Consider the following 25,908-nt stretch of genomic DNA (forward strand, 5'->3'; position numbering starts at 1 on the left):
TCAATGCCATCTATTCTAATAGCCTGGGTCTCAGCATTCTCCTCCACAATATTATCTTTTTCTTGAGTGAATACTGACGAAAAGTATTCATTTAGTATCTCGCTTATCTCCTCAGCCTCCACACACAATTTCCCACCACTGTCCTTGACTGGCCCTACTCTTACCCTAGTCATTCTTTTATTCCTGACATACCTATAGAAAGCTTTTGGGTTTTCCTTGATCCTACCTGCCAAAGACTTCTCATGTCCCCTCCTTGCTCGTCTCAGCTCTCTCTTTAGATCCTTCCTCGCTTCCTTGTAACTATCAAGCGCCCCAACTGAAACTTCATGCCTCATCTTCACATAGGCCTCCTTCTTCCTCTTAACAAGAGATTCCACTTCTTTGGTAAACCACGGTTCCCTCGCTCGACCCCTTCCTCCCTGACTGACTGGTACGTACTTATCAAGAACATGCAATAGCTGTTCCTTGAACAAGCTCCACATATCCAGTGTGCCCAACCCTTGCAGCCTACTTCTCCAACCAACACCTCCTAAGTCATGTCTAATGGCATCATAATTGCCCTTCCCCCAGCTATAACTCTTGCCCTGCGGGGTATACTTATCCCTTTCCATCACTAACGTAAAGGTCACCGAATTGTGGTCACTGTTTCCAAAGTGCTCACCTACCTCCAGATCTAACACCTGGCCTGGTTCATTACCCAAAACCAAATCCAATGTGGCCTCGCCTCTTGTTGGCCTGTCAACATATTGTGTCAGGAAACCCTCCTGCACACATTGTACAAAGAATGACCCATCTAATGTACTCGAACTATATCTTTTCCAGTCAATATTTGGAAAGTTAAAGTCTCCCATAACAACTACCCTGTTACTTTCGCTCTTTTCCAGAATCATCTTCGCCATCCTTTCCTCTACATCCCTAGAACTATTAGGTGGCCTATAGAAAACTCCCAACAGGGTGACCTCTCCTTTCCTGTTTCTAACCTCAGCCCATACTACCTCAGAAGAAGAGTCCCCATCTAGCATCCTTTCCGCCACCGTAATACTGTCCTTGACTAGCAGCGCCACACCTCCCCCTCTTTTGCCCCCTTCTCTGAGCTTACTAAAACACCTAAACCCCGGAACCTGCAACAACCATTCCTGGCCCTGCTCTATCCATGTCTCTGAAATGGCCACAACATCGAAGTCCCAGGTACCAACCCATGCTGCCAGTTCCCCAACCTTATTTCGTATACTCCTGGCATTGAAGTAGACACACTTCAAACCACCTACCTGAACACTGGCACCCTCCTGCGAAGTCAAATCTGTGCTCCTGACCTCTATACTCTCAATCTCCCGTACCCCAAAACTACAATCCAGGTTCCCATGCCCCTGCTGAATTAGTTTAAACCCCCCCAAAGAGCACTAACAAATATACATTAATAACTTTACAAAAACTATTTTACCAACCCATTTTACAAAATTACTTTATTTATAAAAATGTATGAATGTTAAATTATTGACTACAAATTAGTAATGATGCAGTTTAAAGTCAGGATTTAAATTTTCAAAAGATTACCCCCACACATCTTACACAACAAAACATCTTTATAGGCACAATGCGAGCACAAAGTTGTGCCACATTTACAACGAAAACTTATGGTGAAATTTCTACAAAGCCTGCAGTTTGGATTTGTTTTAACCATGTCTGCATATGATAGTTGCTTTAAGTCACTCTTGGAAGCTTCAGCATTTTGCAGACACGTCAAACTTTCAGGACCAAAAATTCTACGGGAATGACCGTAACACTGATTCATATCTTTACACATAATGGTGTGCATTGTACAACACGTTTCACAACAGACGTGAGCAGATTCACCATTAGCAAGGCAGCCATGCAATTTGTAGCTTTCAGCAGCAGCCTCTTTTGGCGATCCCATTTTCGTATTTCCATCTGTATGTGAAGGACTAATATCAGAGCTAAACTCGCATCTGTCTTTGGCCTGACCTTGGAAATCAAATTTATTGTCCTGGTGGGTCAATGACTGAACACAATTCATACCAGGCATTCCAGTAATGTATTTACTGCGGGCATCATCCTGGGGTTGGTGAACAGGCGCAGATTTCATTAATCTCCGTGGTGGGGAATGAATTGAATTTCCATCATATTCCCCGTGGAAAGGGGAGCCAGCTTCATTCCTTTCACCTGAAACCATTTTTACATCCATGTCAAAACTTTCTCCAATAGAAGCAGTTTTTCTGAATTGTCTTTCTCTCTGGCTTCTATCAGCGGCAGGAAGACACTTCCTGAGTTTATTGACACACATGTCAATGCTTTCCATCAACTTCCTTTCCCGAAGCAGCTCATCAACCAAAATTTTGTAGTGCTCCAACTTTCCTACTATTTCCAACAGGATTTCACATTCAATTCTTGTAACAAAAAACTCAAACGCCAGCCTGATCAATTCCAAAGAGAGAGTTGGGTATTCCATTTCTAATTGGAGGTCATCCTTTAGTTTATAACCCATTTTCTTAAAAATGCTTACCAGGTCTTCGTTACAGATTGCAGGCTTCAGGTAGTGCACAAAAGCTCCTGAAAAAGTCTAAAGAAAAGAATGACATTTATTGGAAATAGTATTCTTTAAAGTAGAACCCCAACTAAAACCTTACCTCAGGGTTTAGTGGATAACTAGTGTAAGAGTCCCCAAATATTGGGCTGGCACACATATCGTAATAAACAAAGCATGTTTAGTGGGCAGCACGGTAGCATGGTGGTTAGCATAAATGCTTCACAGCTCCAGGGTCCCAGGTTCGATTCCCGGCTGGGTCACTGTCTGTGCGGAGTCTGCACGTCCTCCCCGTGTGTGCTCCGGTTTCCTCCCACAGTCCAAAGATGTGCGGGTTAGGTGAATTGGCCATGCTAAATTGCCCGTAGTGTCCTAAAAAAAAGTCAGGTTAAGGGGGGGTTGTTGGGTTACGGGTATCGGGTGGATACGTGGGTTTGAGTAGGGTGATCATTGCTCGGCACAACATTGAGGGCCGAAGGGCCTGTTCTGTGCTGTACTGTTCTATGTACTCTATGTGGATGGAGAGGAGAACAATGCAATTAATAACTGAAAATATTTTGTTCAACACGTTTTGCGATATCATTTCAATCCCTCAAGCTGCTGCAACATATTCCATGGAAGACAACATATATGGCGAAGTAACAATGAATGTTTCTCCATGCAAGACAACATATAGGGCAAAGTAACAATGAATGTTTCGTAAGGCACTTACTTTTATTGTTTTGAACTCATTTCTCCACGGGTATTGGAAGAGGTTGACTGCAGCCAATTCCAACAATTCAAAAGCCCCGATAAGCAACTTTAACGTACTTGTGTAGTTCACCGAGTTGTACAGAGCTTTGCAAATAATTTCAACCAGCTCATCCCGTAGGAAGACAGCTACGTCTGCAGCACCTTTTATTAACTGCAGTCTGACCAATCCTTTTAATTCTTTATCATGGCAGATCCCATCATTTCCTGGATAGCCATCTTCACAAAACGTTTTATAGTGTTCGAAAATAAGTCTAAATCCAGTGCTCATTCTGAAAGAAAGAAATCCAATACCATTTAATCTACGAGGATAGATTTTTGATCAATATTAGATTCATGTCCATTAATCGGTTCTCTATAGTACCAAAGGTAAATATGCCCAGGCTAACCAACAGGAAGAAAAACGTTAGCAAAACCTTCAGAACAAACCTTTAATATGAACACCTTTGTTTCATTTTTGTAGAATCATACAATTTACAGTGCAGAATGAGGCCTTTTGGCCCATCGAGTCTGCACCGGTCCTTGGAAAGAGCATCCTACCCAAGCCCATACCTCCACCCTATCCCTGCATCCCAGTAACCCCACCTAACCTTTTTGGGCACTGAGGGAAATTTAGCATGACCAATCTACCTAGCCTGCACATCTTTGGACTGTGGGATGAAACCGGAGCACCCGGAGGAAACCCACATAAATACGGGGAGAACGGCAGTCTCTGCACAGTGACCCAAGCCGGAAATCAAGCCTGGGACCCTGGAGTTGTGAAACAACAGTGCTAACGACTGTGATACCGTGCCACCCCAATTTAGGATTGGCACAACACACATTTGCAGCCTTTTTTTTAGGACAAACACTTGGATGTCAAATTCAGTCTTTTTCCAATAGCTCCCTCTTTTAATCTAGCTACAAGACAATTCATGTTTTTTTGTTGCTGCATGCCAACAAAGTTGACAAATGAAGTTGACAAATGTCAGCTTCAAGCACCACCCGATTAATTGTTACATATTATCTATTAAAGTATGTCACTTTCTCATTAACTGACTGAAAGTAAATTATTTTCATGGTGGCACAGTGGTTGTTGCACTGTTGACTCAAAAGGAAAGCATTTTCACAGCGGCACAGTGGTCAGCACAGATGACTCAGCGCCAGAGACCCAGGTTAGTGGCCAAATGCCAAAAATCACATGATTGGCAGCAGCCATCTTAATAGCTTGTTTGTGTTCCATTTTTTCTAAAGTATTGACCAAAAGGTCATAAAATAGCATGACTACTGGGCATGAAATAGACTAAGATTAACAAGACGCTTCGACCTGAATTTTCCAGCCCATCCCTTCTGCCCCCATGCTGGGACTGAAGAGCCATTATTCATGGGGCAGCACTGACGCCTCAATGCCAGGGAACCGGGTTCAATTCCAGCCTCGGATGATGTGTGGAATTTGCACTTTCTCCCAGTGGGTTTCCTCCGGATGCTCTGGTTTCCTCCCACAGTCCAAAGATATAGAACATAGAACATAGAACAGTACAGCACAGAACAGGCCCTTCGGCCCTCAATGTTGTGCCGAGCCATGATCACCCTACTCAAACCCACGTATCCACCCTATACCTGTAATCCAACAACCCCCCCCCCCCCCCCTTAACCTTACTTTTTTTTTATTAGGACACTACGGGCAATTTAGCATGGCCAATCCACCTAACCCGCACATCTTTGGACTGTGGGAGGAAACCGGAGCACCCGGAGGAAACCCACGCACACAGGGGGAGGACGTGCAGACTCCACACAGACAGTGACCCAGCCGGGAATCGAACCTGGGACCCTGGAGCTGTGAAGCATTTATGCTAACCACCATGCTACCCATGTGCAAGTTAGGTGGATTGGCTGTGACCAATGTGCGGGGTTATGGGGATAGGGTGGGGGAGTGGGCCGAGACAGGGTGCTCTTTCGGAGGGTCGATGCAAACTCGATGGGCAAATGGCCTCCTTCTGCACAGTAAGGATCCTATGAAATCTTCAGGAACTTTAGTGTTTTCGCAATACAACTTTAAGACTGAACCAGCCCTCTAGTGTTATCTCCAGGTACGTGCACCAAACTAACACATATGGTTAATGACTTAAAGCAGTGTTTCCCGGAAGATCTCCAAGTGTGCTGGGAAATTCAATATAATCCAAAATCCATACAAATAAACTAACTTTAGTCTTCAGCTCAGTGTTTGGCATCTCCATGTCCCGACGAACCTCGGGGTCCCCTTCACTTACAGGCCAGAAAAGGGCCGCACATGCACAGTTCAGATTTGGTCAGGCAATCCAACCCAATAAATAAGTGCCAAGTGGCATTGTATTTAGTTCCAATTAGAGGCAGCAGCACACTTAGTGATAAAATGACCAGTTGCATTTTAGGCAACACTTTGAAGACCATTGTGTTAAGTACAATTCACAGAATCTTTGCTGGCTTAGCTGGTTGCTAACCAGCTGGTTTAGCTCACTGGGCTAAATCGCTGGCTTTTAAAGCAGACCAAGCAGGCCAGCAGCACGGTTCGATTCCCGTACCAGCCTCCCCGGACAGGTGCCGGAATGTGGCAACTTGGGGCTTTTCACAGTAACTTCATTGAAGCCTACTCGTGACAATATGCAATTTTCATTTCATTTCATTTTCATTGCAGGAGGCCATTTGGTCCATCAGATCTGCACTGGTTTGCTGCCAGAATATTCTAACTATTCCTACTACCCTGCCTGATCCCCATAACCTTGCACATTTTTTTTCTCAAGATAACAAAAATTTCCTTTTCAATACCTCAATCGACCGTGCCTTACGACCCTCTGAGGAAGTTCATTTCAGACTTCAACCACCCTCTGGGTGAAAAACAATTTCAATCACTTCTACTCCTTTGCCCATTATTTTGAATTTGTGTCCTCAAGTTGTTTTTTGAGAGAAAAGTTTCTCACAGGATAAATAGCCCTGCCGGTGGCCCTCAGGTTCTTGAATACTCAAGTCTCCTCTTAGCCTTTTTTCTACCAACTTTTCCAATCTTTCCTCATTGCTCCAGTTCTTTATCCGTGGAATCATTTTCGTGAATCTGCTCTGTATTCTCTCCAATTGCTTTGCATCCTTCCTCAAGTATGGCACCCAGACTAGGCGCAGTATTCCAGATGAGGCCTTCAGACACAAAATTCATCCCTCTGTTAGATAGATTGATAAAAATGGCTGATCAGTGTATAAAACCAGGAATGGGAGTAGATCATATTGGCCCTCAAGCCTGCTCTGTCATTTGATAAGATCATGGCTGACCTTCAGGTTTCCCACCCAATTGCCATAACGCTTGCTTCGAATCAAGTCAAAGGCCGGAATTTTCCATTCTTTCAAGCTGGTGGATCATCCTGCCAACATCCATAGAATTCACAGAGTGCAGAAGGAGGCCATTCGGCCTATCGAGTCTGCACCGAACCTCTTGAGGCTCACTCTCGCAACCTATCCACATAAATCTCTACTCCCATGACACTAGAAAATAGAAACAATAGGAAGCCGTTCGGCCCTTCAGGTCTGCTCCACCATTATGTTCAATACCCTGGTCCTGCCTTTCCCTCCATATCCCTTGATCCCTTTAGCCCCAAGAGTTATACCTAATCTCTTCTTGAAATTACAAAATGTTTTGGCCTCAACTACTTTTTGTGGTAGTGAATTGCACAGATTCACCATTCTTTGGATGAAGACATTTCTCCTAACCTTAGTCCTAAAGGTTTACCCATTATCCACAAACTATGACCACACGTTCTGGCCTCCCCCACCATTGGGAACATTCTTTCTGATTCTACCTTGTCTAATCGCATTAGAATTTTATAAGTTTCTCAGAGATCCAATGAATATAATCCTAAACGACTTAGTCTCTCCTCATATGACAGTCCCACCATCCAAGGAATCAGCCTCGTAAACCTTTGTTCCACTCCCTCCATCCTCCACCAACACTGCACGCAATGCTTCACCAATGCCCTATAAAATTGCAGTCAAACATCCCTATTCCTAGGGCAGCACGGTGGCACAGTGGGTTAGCCCTGCTGCCTCGCGGCGCCGAGGTACAAGGTTCGATCCTGGCTCTGGGTCACTGTCTGTGTGGAGTTTGCACATTATTGCTGTGTTTGCGTGGGTTCGCCCCACAACCCAAAGATGTGCAGGCTAGGTGGATTGGCCACGCTAAATTGCCCCTTAATTGGAAAAAAATGAATTGGGTACTCTAAATTTTTATTTTTTTTAAAAATTCCTATTCCTATACTCATATTCTTGGGTTATGAAGGTCAACATACTATTTGCCTTGTTGACTGCCTGCTGTACCTGCACACTTACTTTCAGTAACTGATGCACGTGGACAACAAGGCCTCGCTGAGTATCCACCTCTCTCAATTTACACCCATTTAAATAATAATCTGTCTTCCTATTTTTGCTCATTGAGCTAAATCACTGGCTTTTAAAGCAGACCAAGCAGGCCAGCAGCATGGTTCGATTCCCGTATCAGCCTCCCCGGACAGGCGCCGGAATGTGGCGACTAGGGCTTTTCACAGTAACTTCATTGAAGCCTACTCGTGACAATAAGCGATTTTCATTTCATTTCATTTATCCATATTATACTGCATCTGCCGTGCATTAATGATCTGGAAGAAGGAACTGTTGCTAAGTTTGCAGATGATGCAAAGATCTGTGGAGGGACAAGTACGATTGAGGAAGCAAAGGGGCTGCAGTAGGATTTGGTCAAGCTCGGAGAGTAGGCAATGAAGTGGCAAATGAAATACAATGTGGAAAAGTGTGAGGGTATGGAATTAGGAATTTAGGCATAGACTATTTTCTAAATGGGGAAATGCTTAGGAAATCAGAAACACAAAGGGACTTGGGTGTCCTTGTTCATGATTCTCTTAAGGTTAACATGCAGGTTCAGTCGGCAGTTAAGAAGGCAAATGCAATGTTAGCATTCATGTCAAGAGGGCTAGAATACAAGACCAGGGATGTACTTCTGAGGTTGTATAAGGCTCTGGTCAGACCCCATTTGGAGTATTGTGAGCAGTTTTGGGCCCTGTATCTAAGGAAGGACGTGCTGGCTTTGGAAAGGGTCCAGAGGAGGTTCACAAGAATGATCCCTGGAATGAAGAACTTGTCGTATGAAGAACGGTTGAGGACTCTGATGATTTATTACGGCAGTCTATTAAAGGATCTTAGTGAGGGTTTTTGAACGTATATAGTATTTTAGAAAGGTTAAGGAGAATTCCACACTCAGAGTAAAGACATCACCTAGCAACATGCTGGTGTGGCAAAGGACACAGATACCTACAAGGCTCACATTAGTAACTTGTTTTCCAGTAACTATTAAAACAGTCTGAAACTTGTTTTCCACGACCTAAAGTCATAGATACAGCTAATAGTACTGAGCCAGTCAAGGGAAGAAATGAGAGAGGAGCCATCGAAGGAAGGAGAAGGGTGAAAAATAATTACTGTGCCTTGTGGACACCTGCAATTTGCTGAATGTAAAAGTCTGAACCAGGCAATGTTCAAATGTAAATAATGCCTTGGCTATGTGACCAACAGTGTATTATTATTGCTCGATTTCTCAACTGGGCTGTCAATTCCAGTGATCCTTCTCAGAGGTTGTGCTCTCCCAACGCGTTGGTTAATAAACTATTGTTCTGTACCTGAGTCTCCTGAGTTTTTGTTTAATAATCTGCTCCACGAGAACTGCAGTCATGAACAGGATACTCGTATCAGATCATCAGAATGGCTCTGCAGAAAGGGTGAATATATATTTTATTCAGCTCTCATAGTTAGTGCAGTAAGCTTGTCTGAAACGATCTGATCGAATATCAAAAGAATCTGGGAGAGAACTCAGGACAGAGGCAGCTGCTGGGGTAGGGAGCAGCGCTCTGCAGGCAGGGTTTCAGGGCCAAAGGCGTATAAGATAGGCCAAGCCACCACTACCGAGTATAAGAGCATTAGTTGGCCAGTGTAGTTGAAGCTGTGCAGGCGGGCTAACGCTCAGACAAGGGTCTGATGGAAGCCACAAAGGCGAAGTATACCGCATCTTCAGAAGCTAACAAGAACTGTGCCAGACTTAAGAACTAACCTCGCAGAAACAGAAGAAACGTCTGAGATGAAGGAGCAAGGGAGTGCTGCAGACTTCAATTGGGGAGCCAAGAACTCCTTCATGATGTTCACAGCAGAATAACAGTCAAAATTACTCAAGAAAATGCAGACGTGTGGGTGGAAAGCAGAAGGGACCCCCCCAAGCGACAAGAAAGCTGATGGGTCGGTCTGAAGAAGGACAAATAACAGAAAAGGGTCACGGTTTATATTATCAAATAGTTAGACAAATGAAAACAAAATCCAGAACAGCCGGTGGCTGCAGTTTACAGCGACATTGTTGGGCATGTAGGGGTGGGGCCACCTCCATATGATAAAACACCATCATCTAAGCCCATGCCCCTACGGTCATAACCAATAGGTTTGGTACGCTTATGGGTAAGACTAAGCCTGAAGGAACTCAAATTTGCTGAGGAATGGGAAGGTGTGGGGGCAGTGTCACTTTACCTCACCTGAAAGCATTGGAAATTGATCGATAAAATGAAACAGTTAGACTGGCCAAACTGAGTGAAATACAGGCTTGTGTCGCAAAGAAAATTCGGTGAAAAAACATCTTGTAAACCTTAATCAAGGTCTTTTAGAGCTGGACGCAAGTTGATAAGGAAAAGGACAGCTCCTTATGTGATTACGAATGGAGACACTGTGCTCAATGTTCAGTCATATATTCTCCCTTCCCTTGTACGAGCTACATAGGAACAGTCAGAGTTAAAAGTTAAAATGTAGCAAATGAATTTAGTGTTGCCATTTTGAGATACGCTAGTAAGAGTTTTGTTATTGTTACATTTAGTTTGGATAGCAAACCAAACTTCGTTTAATGCAAACTCTTGTTTAAAAGGAATTCAAACTGCGCTAGATAGGGCTTGAGTTTTGAAATTAAGCTCTACAGATTTATACCCAAAATATAAGATCAGGCTGCAGTTTAGCAGCGACCTCCAGTTTGAACTGTAAGCGAACTTTCCAAAATATTTGACTTTACAAAAATGTTGAGATTCAGTTCACAACTCGTTTCACAAAGTATTTCTTGCAACTTGGGTTAAGTACCAAACATTGGAAATTGAAGGAGAAAATGGATACACAAAAGAGGTGAAATTTGGGCAAAAATTGAAGAAAAAAAAGGAGAGAGAAGTGTTTTACGTTACGTAATCCGCCCACTCCCCGCCCCTTTTAGGTTCTGTCGAAAAGTTAACCGTTTCAGCAGACAGCGGATATTAATCACCAGAAACTGGTGTATGATTGTGTACGTGTCCATTTTCATTTATATGAGGTTTAATTGTGGATTTGAGGGAACTCAACAACACCAGGTAAATGTGGAAATTTTAAGCACAGTCAGGAGGAATTTGGAATAAGTGCGAGTTATATTGTGTTTGTCACGTCACCACCAGAGAAGGAATGAACATTTTTTGCAGGTGGTAATTTGTTTGGTTGCAAATGTGTCTACGATTTTCAGAATCACAAAAATACACAATGCAGAAGAGGCCCTTCGGCCCATCAGGTCTGCACCAACATGTGGAAAAACACTGACCTACCTACCTAATCCCATTTGCCAGCACTTGGCCCATAGCCTTGAATGTTTTGACGTGCCCCACAATCACCCAGGTACTTTTTAAAAAGGATGTGAGGCAACACGCCTCTACCACCCTGCCAGGCAGTGCATTCCAGACCGTCACCACTGAGAGTTATTCCTCACATGCCCCCCACCCCCTCCCCCAAAACCTCCTGCCCCTCACCTTGAACGTAAGCTGATGTCTATAAAATCAGGTATTGGAAATTGACTTAAATAGGACAAAATAATTTTAAGTTATAGTGAAGTTAAAAGGAGGAGTGGGAAAACAGCAATGTTAGTGGTGATAGTTACAGGAGGAGAGCAGCTGCTTGTTTGCCTGAACTATATGTAAAACAATCTGTTTCCTACAATCTAAATCCCACCTAATCAGAAGTAATGTTAATATAATTAGGAAAAAGGAATTAACTTCATAGCCCACATTATAGTTTAGCTCAGGGGTGGGCAAACTACGGCCCGCGGGCCGCATGCGGCCCGCCAAAGGTATTTCTGCGGCCCACCAAGTCATTAAAAAAAAGGGGGGGGGGGGGCTGTTGGGTTACTTACTGGTATAGGGTGGATACGTTGACTTGAGTAGGGTGATCATTGCTCGGCACAACGTCGAGGGCCGAAGGGCCTGTTCTGTGCTCTATATGAGGTGCCCAGAATCATAACCGGGTGAAGTAATTATTTTACTTAATATACTATGCGGCCCTTTGTGAATTGTGAATTTCTGAATGTGGCCCTTGCACGGAAAAGTTTGCCCACCCCTTGTTTAGCTGCTGTGTGAAAGGCAACAAAAAAAAAAGCAATGAAGTACAAGTCCTTTTCTGTATGAATGATTCCCTTGTATGTCTATAAGTGCTGTTATGTATCAGTAAATTAATGATTTGTTAACCCCCTGTAGAGTGATCTTGTAAGTTTCATTCCTTGCTTGCTTAATGTGTATGTTCCATATTTCTAAGCATGCATGGAATTAGGAAAGTGTGAATGTGATAACTGCATATGCGTCAATTTGTAGTAAGGAATTGTGAATTTGAGGTGTTCTCTCTTTAAGATCCGACATCTCCGAGAGAGTGCTGAGGTTTAATTGTTTGAAATTTATCGCTGCAAGGATCTTTGTGCTGCCTTTGTTTTATGTGGCTGTTCATGGCTTTGTTTTATTATTGGTTTTGGCAAATGAACACAAGGAGATCGTGAGTAAAAAAATGAAGGAAAGGTGGGACCCACCCTGAGCCCCAGAGAAGCTGAAGGAATGTTGGGATAAACAAGGAAAGGAAAAGAGAAGATAGAAATATTGATTTATGTAAATGTTATCTTGATATGTGTCAGTCAGGGAAATCAGCGGGAGGGCAGCTAACTCATCAAAAGGGACAATTACTAAAAGAACAAGAGGCACTTTGAACCAGACTTGCCCACAATAGAAAAGGGAGGTAACTCTCTGACAGCAGCTCGAACGTTTAGACTGAGAAATTAATCCATTCCACCTCGAGCACACTGGGCCCCAACCTGTGCTTTATTTAGGAAATAGATTTGGCTGAATTAAAGAAGACAGTTCAAAACATTGCGGAGACAACTTTAAAATTGAAAAAGGTCCGACACATAATTTAGCGGGCTGCCTTTGGAAAGTAAAACATTTTTTAAGGTGTAGAAGGTAAATATTAAAATGTTTTATTGCCTGGAGAGATGTAACTAAGTAAAATGGTAGGACGAAATCGGAAATAAAGTTTGGGGAAACGAACACAACCTACAAATCTTTTAAGAGAACTCAATTTGTTAATCTGGCCATCGCCTGATGCATTAGAACTGTACAGGGGGAAATAAGCAAAGATCTTAAGAGGAAGACCACCCCTTTGAGAAGATTCTGCATCTTGAGGGGAAGACCCCCTTTGACTTTTGAGAAGATTCTGTAAGAATTATTGAATGGTTCATCCTTTTAAAGGCAGTAGAATCTAGGATGGCGAAAGTGGCTGGTAAAATGTACAATACAATCCCTATACACTTGATTAACTTTCCACAAATGCAAAACAACAATTTGTGGGAGAATGCAGAGAGGTGATACAAAGCAGGACAAAACAAGAGACTACAACCAACAGATAGCAAAACGTACGAAGATGGCATACGAACGTGACATTCCAACAGAGGATTAAAGAAGGAATTGGAGCACCAATGGAAGAGTGAATTAGGTTTTGAAAAAAGGGGAATAGATCCTGCATTAGAGTAAAGACTCATGCTAGTCATATGCTATACCTCAAGGACTCGAGATCAGCAGAACACGCCAGCAAGGTTATTTACCTTTTAGAAGACGACAGCTTCTTGCTGGATTACAAACTAGCTTTGATAATAAACCAACGCAGGCAAAATCGGAGTTTCAAATTAAATTTTTTAAAACGTTTTTAGAAAAATCAAGACAAAGAGACACTAACCTTACGGGGATCTTAAATTGATTAACAGAGAACTTTAAAAAAGGCATTCTATTTGAAACAATTTAAAGATCAAGGAAAATGAAATACTTTGTAACAATTGACCTCAAGATGGAATATAACCATGAAACGTGTGAGGTAAAGCATTTTGGGAGGACTAACAAGGCAAGGGAATATACAACCACTGGTAGGACCGTTAGAAACACTGAGAATCCAAGGGACCTTGGAGACCCTGAAGACAGCATAAATGCCGATGTGATTCTTCCCTTTATTATCCAAAGCATTGAATACAAGAGTAGGGAGCTATGCCCAAGCTGTATAAAATGTTGGTTAGGTCCCAGCTGGAGTACAGTTCTGATCATTATTATACAGAAAGGGAAGTGCTTGCACTGGAGAGGGTGTAAGAGGAGATTCACCAGGATGCTTTTAAAAAAAAAATTCACTTACATGATGTGGGCGTCACTGGCTAGGCCAACGTTTATTGCCCATCCCTAGTTGCCCTTCAGGAGGTGGTGGTGAGCTGCCTTCTTGAGGCGCTGCAATCCCCGAAGCGTAGGTACACCCACAGTGCTGTTAGGGAGGAAATTCCAGGATTTTGCGCCAGTAACAGTGAAGGAATGGCGATATATTTCCAAGTCAGGGTGGTGAGTGACTTGGAAGGGAACCGCCAGATGGCGGGGTTCCCAAGTATCTGCTGCTCTTGTTCTTCTCGATGGTGGTGGTTGTGGGTTTGGAAGGTGCTGTCTAAGGAACCTTGGCGGGTTATGCAGTGAGTCTTGAAAATGGTACACACGGCTGCCACTGTTCATCAGTGGTGGAGAGAGTGAATATTCGTAGAAGGAGGAGGAATCCTGCGGGCTGCATTGTCCTGGATGGTGTTGAGCTTCTTAAGTGTTTGGAGCTGCATTCATCCAGGTAAGTGGAGTGTATTCCATTACTCAGTGAGATGATCTTCATCAGTCCCTGAAAGTTAGTGTGCAGGTGCAGCAGGCAATATGGAAGGCAAATGGTATGCTTGCCTTCATAGCAAGAGTATTTGAATATAGGAATAGAGATGCTTTACAGCAATTATATAGGGCATTGGTGAGGCCACACCTGGAGTACTGTGTGCAGTCTGTCCTCATCAGAGGAAGGATGTTATTGCTACAGAGGGAGTGCAGCAAAGGTTTACCAGGCTGATTCCTGGGATGGCGGGACTGTCACATGAGGAGAGACTAAGTTAGTTAGGATTATATTCATTGGAGTTCAGAAGAGTGAGAGACGATCTCATAGAAACTTACAAAATTCTAACAGGGTGAGACAGGGTAGATTCAGAAAGAATGTTCTCGATGGTGGGGAGTCCAGAACTAGGGGTCATAGTTTGAGGTTAATTGTTAAACTTTTTCGGACTGAGGGGAGGATAAATTTCTTCACCATCTTGTCCAACCATGAGTCTAGGGCTAGAAAATGGTCTTGTACCAATAAAGAAGAATCAGATTTTGTATGACAATGTACACCATGAGCTGGCACCCGCATTCCTAAACATTGCAGACATAGCCCTGCCTCAAAGGTGATTGATTAATCCAAGGCATCTAGCCTTGATGGATCAATCAGTGCCCGAAGCAGCCCAGTTTAATGGCGGAGAGCGGTCACCAGCTGCATCCCCAATCCCTGCAAATAAAACCAGATTAAAACGCGGCTTGATAAATATGCGGCTACAAAATTTAATACTGGGACTTCAGTGATTAATTCTAGCAACCATCGACCAGAAAGTCCGAACTTTTAAGTTTTCAGCTGAAAAGGATGCTCAGTGAGGGGCAAGGAATTCAGGACACTCTATTGGGTACACAGCAAGATATGACATGGATAATTCAGAACATTGCTACTGTATTAAAAAGTCACCATTAATTAATTAATTGGGGTAAGAAAGAATATTTTAGATGATGCAAGAAGGAAAGATGTCTCTAACACCTATGGGCCATGTCCATAATCCCAGCCAAGCTCATATCAAAGCTCCAAAATCTAGGACTTGGCTCCTCACTCTGCAACTGGATCCTCGACTTCTGACCAATAGACCACAATCAGTAAAGAGGAACAACAATACCTCCTCCACGATAGTCCTCAATACCGGGGCCCCGCAAGGCTGCGTACTTAGCCCCCCACTATATTCCCTGTACACACACACACAACTACATGGCAAAATTTGGCTCCAATTTAATCTGCAAGTTTGCTGATGACACGACCGTAGTGGGTCAGATCTCGAACAACAACGAGTCAGAATACAGGAGGGTGATAGACAACCTAGTGGAGTGGTGTAACGACAACAATCTCTAACTCAATGTCAGCAAAACTAAAGAGCTGGTCATTGACTTCAGAAGAAAAATATCGTACACACCCCTGTGTGCATCAATGGGGCCGAGGTGGAGATGGTTGACAGCTTTAAATTCCTAGGTGGGCACATCACCAACAATCTGTCCTGGTCCACCCACGTCGATGTTACAACCAAGAAAGCACAACAGTGTGACACTGAAGAAGCAAGATGCAGTTTTAATGCCACAGCCAATTGTACAATGGAAACTATATATATGGGCCACAAAAAAACCAACTCATATTTCATACATGGGTGATGGGAGATACTGTATTACCACAGGTCAACGGGAACTCTAGTATGGCAATAACTGAGTGCGCCCCATATTCAATCATTCGGCGTGTTTAAACCCACAGGTGCCAGCAAGGGTGAGGAAGGTAGAACTGGTGGAAATATACAACAGAGAAGCCGTTGATAGTCAAGTCATGGAAAGCATAAAGGATAATCTGACACAATACTTGAATCATAATACTTGGAAGTGATTATAGCATTGTTTTTGGGTCAATTAAAAGGGATTTAAGTGCATGAGGAAATAGTGGCAGATTAACTCCAAAATCAAGTCCTGTGGGACCACAGAACTGTGGTTCTCAAACTGCTTCTTCAAATCCATGAAAAGGATCCTTTTTGAAATCCGTCAGCTAATTATGGACCACCCTCCACTCCAACAATAATTTATACCATAACCTCCTTCGAGCCATATTACTGACCTTAAAGGGACTTGGCATTTAATTTTGACAAGGCAGTCTAATGGGCGGCTCAGTATCACAGTGGTTTGCACTGTTGCTTCCTGGGACCCAGGTTCTATTACCCGCTTGGGTCACTGTCTGTGCGGAGTCTGCACGTTCTCCCAGTATCTGTGTGGGTTTTCCCCGACAAGTACCGAAAGACACGTATGTTAGGTAATTGAACATTCTGAATTTTCCCTCGGTGTGGCAACTAGGTATTTTCACTGTAACTTCATTGCAATGTTAATGTAAGCCTACTTGTGACAATAATAAAGCTTGTAATACAGCAAACATTGGTATGATTGGAGATGGGAAAACTTTTATTTTCCCTGAAAGGTAAGCATACAGGTTCAGCAGCCTACCTATTGAATATTTCACCCATGCCACCTGCTTGCTCTTCCTGGGATGGGATTAGGCTCAGTGGCTCCTGTCAGGAAAACTGGCACTGTTTCAGGTGGGGCCCCCCACCACCTCCCCGCTTATCGTACAGATGCCAAGTGTTTCAGGGTTTTCTTCCTCCACGCCATCCTGCCTGCACAGGAATATCACTGCCTGATTTATAACATTTCTGCCATGGGCACACTACCAGTAACTGGCATTGTGGCTTTAACCAGAGTCCAAATGAAGCCCGTCTTGATCATCATTCCAAGCCCCTGGACGGGGAGGACAAAGCAGCTTCTTTCTTCCCTCTCCCAACACCGTTCCATATCACGTCGGTCTCTCGACTCCTCTCAGACAATCTCTCAGAGGTCCCGCCATGCGTCCATTTCCAGGGTCTCCCTCTGTCCTCAGTGCCCGCCTGGTAATCACTTGCCCCCCCCCCCTGCTGTACCAGTTCACCAGGCTCCAGCCTTGACAACAAAATTTCTGGTGCACAAGCTCTCAGGCCCATGCCATCGCAGCAATACGTTCACATTTCATTCACATTATTCCACAGAGCCATTCCCTGGGAAAGTCTCTCGAGGTGCACCCCACGTTCCACCCTAACCACAGAGCCCAGTTGGAGAACTACCACCATAGCATCTGGATGGGGTGCCCTCAGCACAACTAGGGGAGGGGGGGGGGGGGGGAGGATAATACTTCCATTCCACACCCCATGACAGACAGGCAGCTTCCATAAGCAAAGCCCATGTTGTCCCCTTCTGTGGGCGTGCCAATGCTCAGGGAGCATGCCCACAAGGCGAGTGGGAGCCAACTCTTGGATATGTGGGCTACCCAAGCCATATGCTGGACTCTTTCCAAAGTTGAGGAAGGGGGGGGGGGGGGCTGTTTCGTTCAAAGTGAAAACTAACAGAAACTTTGCCAGCTCTGTATAAACACACAGGCAGGCACACGCACCCACAGGAGCTCCTCTATCCTGTGGGCGGAGACAACCAGGCAGCCGGAGAATGCAATACAAAGAGGCCCCAAGTTTCACTTTGCACATCGGTCGCTGCTCTCAGACCACCGCCGGTATTCTTTATGTGGCCTCAGAGCCTTCATTCCACTTGCACCCTGGGGAGCTGGGGGTTGGCAGGAGCCTCACACAGCATCGCCCACACACACGCACAGGTCACTGAGGCCCAAGGAGAAATAATGGAGCCCAACTCAAAACTGCCACAAAAAAAACACACCAACAAAATCCACCTCCCCCACTTCCTGATCTTTTGTTTTTCATTTCCCGTTTAAGAATTTAAGCCACCAGTAGCATGTTCACCGAGCCAGATGTTAGAACGACATGCTTGGGACTCTGGTGAAGGGATCAGAACTTTCTGCCCACTTAGCCGCACTCACCTGATTCTCCGGCAGAGAGACGCCACTTTCACCTGCAAAGAGAAATTGCTGCAGTCACTTCCCATTCAGCATGTGATGCACAAAAGTCCCTACCACCAGAGAGACTCATTGGCGTAAGGGAATGATTGACACCCAGCCCTGTGTTTAGTCAGTGAGTGTGTGTGCCTTGCTCACTGCTCACAAAGTGACTGCCAAATAATTTGCTCCAAAGCATTTTTCATGCCTTGTGGTCCTCTTAAAAAAAAGTGAGCTTGGCGTTAATTACTTATCCACACAGATTATGGGTACAGGTCACATACAATTCACTGAAACAGGCTGTTTTGGTCTATGCCTGTGTGTGTGTGTTTGTTCTCCACACGAGATCCCTCCAGCCCTATGTATACGTATCTGTGCCTTTTCCACTCATGTACTTACCCAGCTTCCCCTGAGAGGCATCTGTGCTATTCACTTCCAGCGACTCGTGTGCTAACAAGTTCCACATTATTTCACCCAGTTATTCAAAATGCCAAAGAAAAGGGGTTGCATTTTTACAGCGCCTCTCGTGATCTCAGTTCAGCCAATAAAGTATTTTTAAATTCCAGTTGCTGCTGTAGTAGCAACCAAGTTGTGCATAGAGAGATCCCACAGACGCTGATTGTAACGACTGGATTATTTGGGCGTGATTCTCCGGAAAGGTTTTTTAAAATTGTTTTTATAGAAGTTTTTTCATTTTATACACTGTACATTCAACAAGGGTATATGCGTCTGTTACAATATACAAGTCATTTCCCTCTGTATTGTTCCACCATCCCTGCACCCCTTGATTCCCTCCCCCATCCCCTTTGTTGCTTCGGGGTCCATTTCTGGGTCATCGAATTTACAGTGCCAATTGAATCCACACCGTAAAGACCAACCCACCTAAGCCCACATCTTCATCCTATCCACAACCCATAACCCCACCTAACCTTTTTTGGACACTATGGGCAATTTAGCATGGCCAATCCACCTAACTACACATCTTTGGACTGTGGGAGGAAACCGGAGCACCTAGAGGAAACCCATACAGACACGGAGAGGACGTGTAGACTCCGCACAGACAGTAGCCCAAGCCGGGAGTCGAACCTGGGACCCTGGAGCTGTGAAGCAAAAGTGCTAACCACTGTGCTACCATGCCACCCTTACAATGGGCAGTTATCTTCTATTTACATGTGCCCTGTTTTCCCCTTCCCATCCCCGTGCTTTTGTCAATCGGCCTCACCCCTTCTCCTCCCCCCCCCCCATCTGACTTTGGCGTTTCTTTGCGGGTTCCATTTCTTGTGGCCTTGTTCTTGGCCCCCTAATTTCCTTATTGGCCATTTTCCAACCTCCCCCCTCCTTTCTCTCTGGCCGCCTGCCCTCTTCCCTTGCTTCCCTGACTATTCCCTGCAGTCTCGTTGGCTCCCGTTTGCCCCCTATGTCTCCTCTCACTCTATTGGCTGTTGGACTTGAACAGGTTCTGGAACAAGTTGGTGAATGGCTTCCTCACTTTGTGGAATCCATCATCTGATCCTCGGCTAGCGAATTTGATCTTCTCCAGGTCGGAAATTCCGACAGGTCTGCCAGCCAGTCTGCAGCTGTGGGTTGTGCTGCTGATAGGGAGCCGAGCAGGATTCTCTGGCGGGCGATTCAGGCAGTAAGGCGTCAGCCCTCTTCCCCATGAATAGTTCTGGCTGGTCCACTACCCCGAAGATTGCCAGTATTGGGCACGGCTCCTCACTCATCCCTATAACCTTGGACATTGCCTCGAAGAAGGCTGCGTAGAACCGAACAAGTCTGGGGCATGCCCAGAACATGTGGGCCTGGTTGGCCAGGCCTCCCTGGCACCATTCGCATTTATGCTCCACCTCCAGGAAGAACCTGCTCATTCGGGTTCTTGTCAGGTGTGCCCTGTGCAACACTTTCAGCTGCCTTGCACACAAGGAGGAGGAGTTTGTCCTACTCAGTGCTTCGCTCCAGAGTCCTCACCCTATTTCCATCCCTAGCTCTTCCTCCCATTTTTCCCTTGTTTTGTCCTGTGGGGAGCGCGTCCTTTCTAATAGTCGTCCGTACTGATCCAGGCAGTTTCCCCAATCCAGACTGTCCACGTTCAGTGGAGCGTGGTCGGAGATTCCAATCGCGGAGTATTCCGCTCTGACCATCTCTGGAAGTCACTCTCGGAAACGTGGAACAAGGTGGCACCGCAAGCAGCCACTTTGGAGGGTCCCTAAACAAAGGGAAACCCCGGAATGCAAGGGTGCACCCATGTGGCGTACACATCCTAAATCTGATTTTGTTTTTGTATAGGGCCGACCTTGCCTTATTAACTTCTGCCCTGTGCTTTGTCAGGTCCGCCCCAATGTTCTGGTAGACTCTGATTTTATGCCCTTCCCAGTTGCAAGCCTTAATTTGACTGGCTCAGCAAAGGATCCAGCTACTGGGCCACATAGTCAGTTGGGTCCCTGCCTCGATTCCGTCCGGCAGGCTCACTATTTGGATGTTCTGCCGCCTCGACTGATTTTCGTGGTCCTCGATCTTCCCTTTCAAACGCCCCTGGGTCACCACCAACCTCTCGATTTCGGCCTCCAGGGTGACGATCCGTTCGCTCTGATCCGTCGATGCCTTTTCCAATTCCCTTATTGTGCTCCCCTGGGCTTCCAGTCCCTTTCCCATGACGTTGAGAGCCATCGGCATGGCAGCTAGCACCCCTGCCACCAACACCTGACTGCTGCCTCTATCTCGGCCTTGATGTTGTCCCTGATCGCCTTCAGTCCCCTGGCGAGGAATGTATTACATCCATCGCCTGATTGGGAGGAGAGCTCCCTTTCTCGGGGGTGGCTGGGGTCCCCTCGCCTCATGGGTCCGCTGGCCTGCTTGCGCACGCGCGTTCCTGTAGCCTCTTCAGCTGCTGCTTCCTGGCATTTTCTCTGTATATATTATCGTTGCGTGTGAGGGGTTGTTTTCGATGGATTTTGCGGGCTAAATCAGTCAAAAGTGCCTATTTTGTTGACTTCCAGCGGAGTGACTACTCAGCACATCCCCGTCACCGGACGTCCTCTGGAAATATTTCAAAGTGTGGTCGTGAGAGGGAACTGCCGCAAGCTTCCCATGTTCAGCCCTGCAAGGCCGACTCCGCAATACAACATTAATTGGTCCACTTAAGGAAGCCCCATGGGCTTCACACCGCAAATGAAGGCTCGCCGATTCGTTGGGCCAGCCCTCTGCTAACAAGATCGAGAAGCACTTAAACAGCTCTCGCACAGCAAACACCACTCAGCTCGCAGCCACGGCACCGAGACAATCGGCCCAAAGAGTTTGAGACACAGACCCAAGGAGGCTCTTAGAGACCGTCAAAATATGGAGGGATGTCCTGTTCCCCCAAAGGTCCTGGAGAGTGAGTCATAGGCAGCCAGTGCCGCCCGAGATGAAGATGAAGTGGCAACAGCTGTCAGCTCGGGCAGCATGACCAGCAGGACAGGCATCCAGTGCTGTAAGAGGGTCAATGACCTACACTGGGCCACATATGTAAGTTGGCACCCCCCCTCGAAACCTTCCCAACCCTATCCCCTAGGCGAACCACCCAAACCCTTCCTTGCCCCCCAACCCTTCCTTCACCGTTGCCACCACCTACCCCCCCCCCCTCCCCCTCCCTCACCCCCACCACCACTACCACCACGGTGAACCACATATGCAGCTGACAATGCCCTCTCTGTGTCCCCTTCGAGGAACAGGCCCTGGAGGTTAAGGGTGGCTGAGAACAGAGCGATCACCAACGCAGAGGTAGGCACACGTTGCAGAGGTGAGGATCCAACAGACCCCACCTGCAGGACCTGTCAAATGTGAGTTGTTAATGCCATACAGACTTACCCATCCCTCCCACTGATCTTTCTCGCAGGACGCCTATCCGACAGCGATGGCCCATCGGGATGGTTCCCAGCCGCCCCCCCCACCAAACCCCCACCCAACCATGCAACTACAGCTGCATCACATCTGTCATCCACCACCAAAGAGACACGTACCTTGATGAGCAACGTTAGTGGTCAGGCTTCTGGGGCACATTCTGGTGAGCACCACACAGTTGCAGATGCACATCAAGTGGAGGCAGGAACCCCCATTCAGAGGTCTGCTGGATCCCAGGACCCAGCTGGGTCCCAGTCAGATTCTGAGTCTCTGGAACATGTTTACCCTGAGCTGATGCAGGTGATAGGGTGCGGCTTTGATATTCAGTGAGAGATGTCAGCGACACTCCAGCAGGTCCACAGCCAATTGGAGCACGGTTATCCCCCCCCCCTCCCCCCCGCCCCAGCAGAGCACCCCCACCCACAGCTCTGCTCCCCCACCCCCATGGCGGACCACCCCAAATGAGGGTGGACCCTTGCTTGAGTGCAACGAGGCCATTGAATCCCGCCCTTTGTTTTTAGGTGTTGGTTATGGGATCAAGTATTGGCCAGTGCACCTGGTGAACTCCGCTATTCCTCTTCCAGTATTGCAACAAGATTTTTTACACCAGTGTTCTGGTGAGGTAAGTGGGGAAGATCTATTTTGACTGGTTAATGAGTCAGTAACCCGGGACGAGGGGCAATTTTGTGGAGCCCACAAGAGCGGGAAATGTGGCCTGCAAGGTGACAGAATTAGACAGGATGCTAAATTTTGATTTCTCAGTGGCAGATTGAGATGAAGAGATTAAGTCAGCGGTATGATTGCTGAGTGTTGGACCTCGCACTTGCAATGAATATTCAACAACGTAAAACATTTAAAAATAAAGTCCTACCTTCAAGATAAAGTCAGCGGCGTGTAAAAATCTCATCATGTCTGTTTAAACGTAATGTGCGCCAATCGGCTTTGTGCGGTTGTGTCTGAGGTCAGCAGGTTTTCCTTGGTGAACTCTGCAAACACATACGTGGCAGTGTGTGAAGTGAGTGCATTTAAACCTTCTCTTAAGCTCCCTGTGTGTTACTGCAGAGATTGGAATGACATATGTGATATTTGAACTCACACGGAAACAGAACTGAACTAATTCATCAATATGTTCAATAATCATCATCGCTCCATTAATCTTAAAGCCACAACACACACAAAGAGTTCATAGACACCATGAGTTTAAATTTACACAAGAAAAAAGCAGGCATAAGCGAACAACAAAAGTCAAACGCACACACACTCCTTGGAAATCACATGGCTTTAAACTAATATAAACTGGACACCACCTCAAAAGAGTCACTGGAATAGAACATAGAAAAATACAGCACAGAACAGGCCCTTCGGTCCACAATGTTGTGCCGAACGTTTGTCCTAGATAAAGAACAAATTAATCTACACCCCATCATTCTACTGTAATCCATGTACCTATCCAATAGCCGCTTGAAGGTCCATAATGTTTCTGACTCAACTACTTCCACAGGCAGTACATTCCATGCCCCCACTACTCTCTGGGTAAAGAACCTACCTCTGACATCCCCCCAATATCTTCCACCATTCACCTTAAATTTATGTCCCCCTGCAATGATTTGTTCCACCCGGGGAAAAAGTCTCTGACTGTCTACTCTATCTATTCCCCTGATCATCTTATAAACCTCTATAAAGTCGCCCCTCATCCTTCTCCGTTCTAATAAGAAAAGGCCTAGCACCCTCAACCTTACCTCGTAAGACCTACTCTCCATTCCAGGCAACATCCTGGTAAATCTCCTTTGCACCTTTTCCAAAGCTTCCACATCCTTCCGAAAATGAGGCGACCAGAACTGCACACAGTACTCCAAATGTGGCCTGACCAAGATTTTGTACAGCTGCATCATCACCTCACGGCTCTTAAATTCAATTCCTCTGCTAATGAACACTAGCACACCATAGGCCTTCTTCACAGCTCTATCTGCTTGAATGGCAACTTTCAAAGATCTATGAACATAGACCCCAAGATCTCTCTGCTCTTCCACATTGCCAAGAACCCTACCGTTAACCCTGTATTCTGCATTCATATTTGTCCTTCCAAAATGGACAACCTCACACTTTTCAGAGTTAGACTCCATCTGCCACTTTTCAGTCCAGCTCTGCATCCTATCTATGTCTCTTTGCAGCCGACAACAGCCCTCCTCACTATCCACAACTCCACCAATCTTCGTATCGTCTGCAAATTTACTGACGAACCCTTCAACTCCCTCATCCAAGTCATTAATGAAAATCACAAACAGCAGAGGACCCAGAACTGATCCCAGCGGTACGCCACTGTTAACTGGGCTCCAGGCTGAATATTTGCCATCCACCACCACTCTCTGACTTCTATTGGTTAGCCAGTTCGTTATCCAACTGGCCAAATTTCCCACTATCCCATGCCTCCTTACTTTCTACATAAGCCTACCATGGGGAACCTTATCAAATGCCTTACTAAAATCCATGTACACCACATCCACTGCTTTACCTTCATCCACATGCTTGGTCACCTCCTCAAAGAATTCAATAAGACTTGTGAGGCAAGACCTACCCCTCTCAAATCCGTGCTGACTATCCCTAATCAAGCAGTGTCTTTCCAGATGGTCAGAAATCCTATCCCTCAGTATCCTTTCCATTACTTTGCCTACCACCGAAGTAAGACTAACTGGCCTGTAATTCCCAGCGTTATCCCTATTCCCTTTTTTGAACAGGGGCATGACATTCATCACCCTCCAATCCCCTGGTATCACCCCTGTTGACAGTGAGGACATAGGAACATAAGAACTAGGAGCCGGAGTAGGCCATATGGCCCCTCGAGCCTGCTCCGCCATTCAATGAGATCATAGCTGATCTTTTTTGGACTCAGCTCCACTTTCCGGCCCGAACACCATAACCCTTAATCCCTTTATTCTTCAAAAAACTATCCATTTTTATCTTAAAAACATTTAATGAAGGAGCCTCAACTGCTTCACTGGGCAAGGAATTCCATAGATTCACAACCCTTTGGGTGAAGAAGTTCCTCCTAAACTCAGTCCTAAATCTACTTCCCCTTATTTTGAGGCTATGCCCCCTAATTCTGCTTTCACCCGCCAGTGGAAACAACCTGCCCGCATCTATCCTATCTATTCCCTTCATAATTTTATATGTTTCTTTAAGATCCCCCCTCATCCTTCTAAATTCCAAAGGGTACAGTCCCAGTCTACTCAACCTCTCCTCATAATCCAAGCCCTTCAGCTCTGGGATTAACCTAGTGAATCTCCTCTGCACACCCTCTAGCGCCAGTACGTCCTTTCTCAGGTAAGGAGACCAAAACTGAACACAATTCTTCAGGTGTGGCCTCACTAACACCGTATACAATTGCAGCATAACCTCCCTAGTCTTAAACTCCATCCCTCTAGCAATGAAGGACAAAAGTACATTCGCTTTCTTAATCACCTGTTGCACCTGTAAACCAACTTTTTGCGACTCATGCACGAGCACACCCAGGTCTCTCTGCACAGCAGCATGTTTTAATATTTTGGCTAGGCAAGTTCATGATTAATAAAGCCTAATGTTCGCTCGCTCTCTCTGCCTCTCGGTGAATTGAAGGTATATCAATTTATTTATTTATTTATTTTTAAAAATAAATTTAGAGTACCCAATTATTTTTTCCAATTAAGGGGCAATTTAGCGTGGCCAATCCACCTAGCCTGCACATCTTTTGGGTTGTGGGGGTGAAACCCACGCAGACACGGGGAGAATGTGCAAACTCCACACGGACAGTGACCAAGGCCGGGATTCGA

General features: G+C 45.5%; 1 protein-coding gene across 3 annotated transcripts; it reads right to left on the reverse strand.

Annotated features, from left to right (window-relative positions):
* Positions 1-1,444: 1,444 nt before the first annotated feature.
* spata2l (spermatogenesis associated 2-like) lies at positions 1,445-18,412 on the reverse strand. 3 transcript variants are annotated; one of them, XM_038806365.1, is made up of 4 exons: positions 18,209-18,242; positions 6,077-6,462; positions 3,255-3,564; positions 1,445-2,578 (listed from the first exon to the last, which is right to left on the reverse strand). In XM_038806365.1, the coding sequence occupies exons 3-4, from the start codon at positions 3,561-3,563 to the stop codon at positions 1,535-1,537; spliced, it is 1,353 nt and encodes a 450-aa protein (XP_038662293.1). In that variant the 5' UTR covers position 3,564; positions 6,077-6,462; positions 18,209-18,242; the 3' UTR covers positions 1,445-1,534. The 3 variants fall into 3 exon arrangements, with proteins under 3 accessions (XP_038662293.1, XP_038662291.1, XP_038662292.1); XM_038806363.1 differs by lacking the exon at positions 6,077-6,462 and having other exon boundaries at positions 18,209-18,412; XM_038806364.1 differs by lacking the exons at positions 6,077-6,462; positions 18,209-18,242 and adding an exon at positions 8,956-9,035.
* Positions 18,413-25,908: the final 7,496 nt, after the last annotated feature.

This window comes from Scyliorhinus canicula, chromosome 9 (genome assembly GCF_902713615.1).
Source record: "Scyliorhinus canicula chromosome 9, sScyCan1.1, whole genome shotgun sequence".
In the NCBI taxonomy this organism is placed as follows: domain Eukaryota; kingdom Metazoa; phylum Chordata; class Chondrichthyes; order Carcharhiniformes; family Scyliorhinidae; genus Scyliorhinus; species Scyliorhinus canicula.

What these genes read in the sequence shown, in the direction of transcription:
- spata2l (XM_038806363.1), bottom strand. Translation starts at nt 18,273, where the DNA reads ATGGGAAGTGACTGCAGCAATTTCTCTTTGCAGGTGAAAGTGGCGTCT. An exon ending in TCTCTCTGCCGGAGAATCAG is followed by an intron (nt 3,565 to 18,208) that starts GTGAGTGCGGCT and finishes TCTTTCTTTCAG; the next exon opens with AATGAGCACTGGATTTAGAC. An exon ending in ATGAGTTCAAAACAATAAAA is followed by an intron (nt 2,579 to 3,254) that starts GTAAGTGCCTTA and finishes TCTTTTCTTTAG; the next exon opens with ACTTTTTCAGGAGCTTTTGT.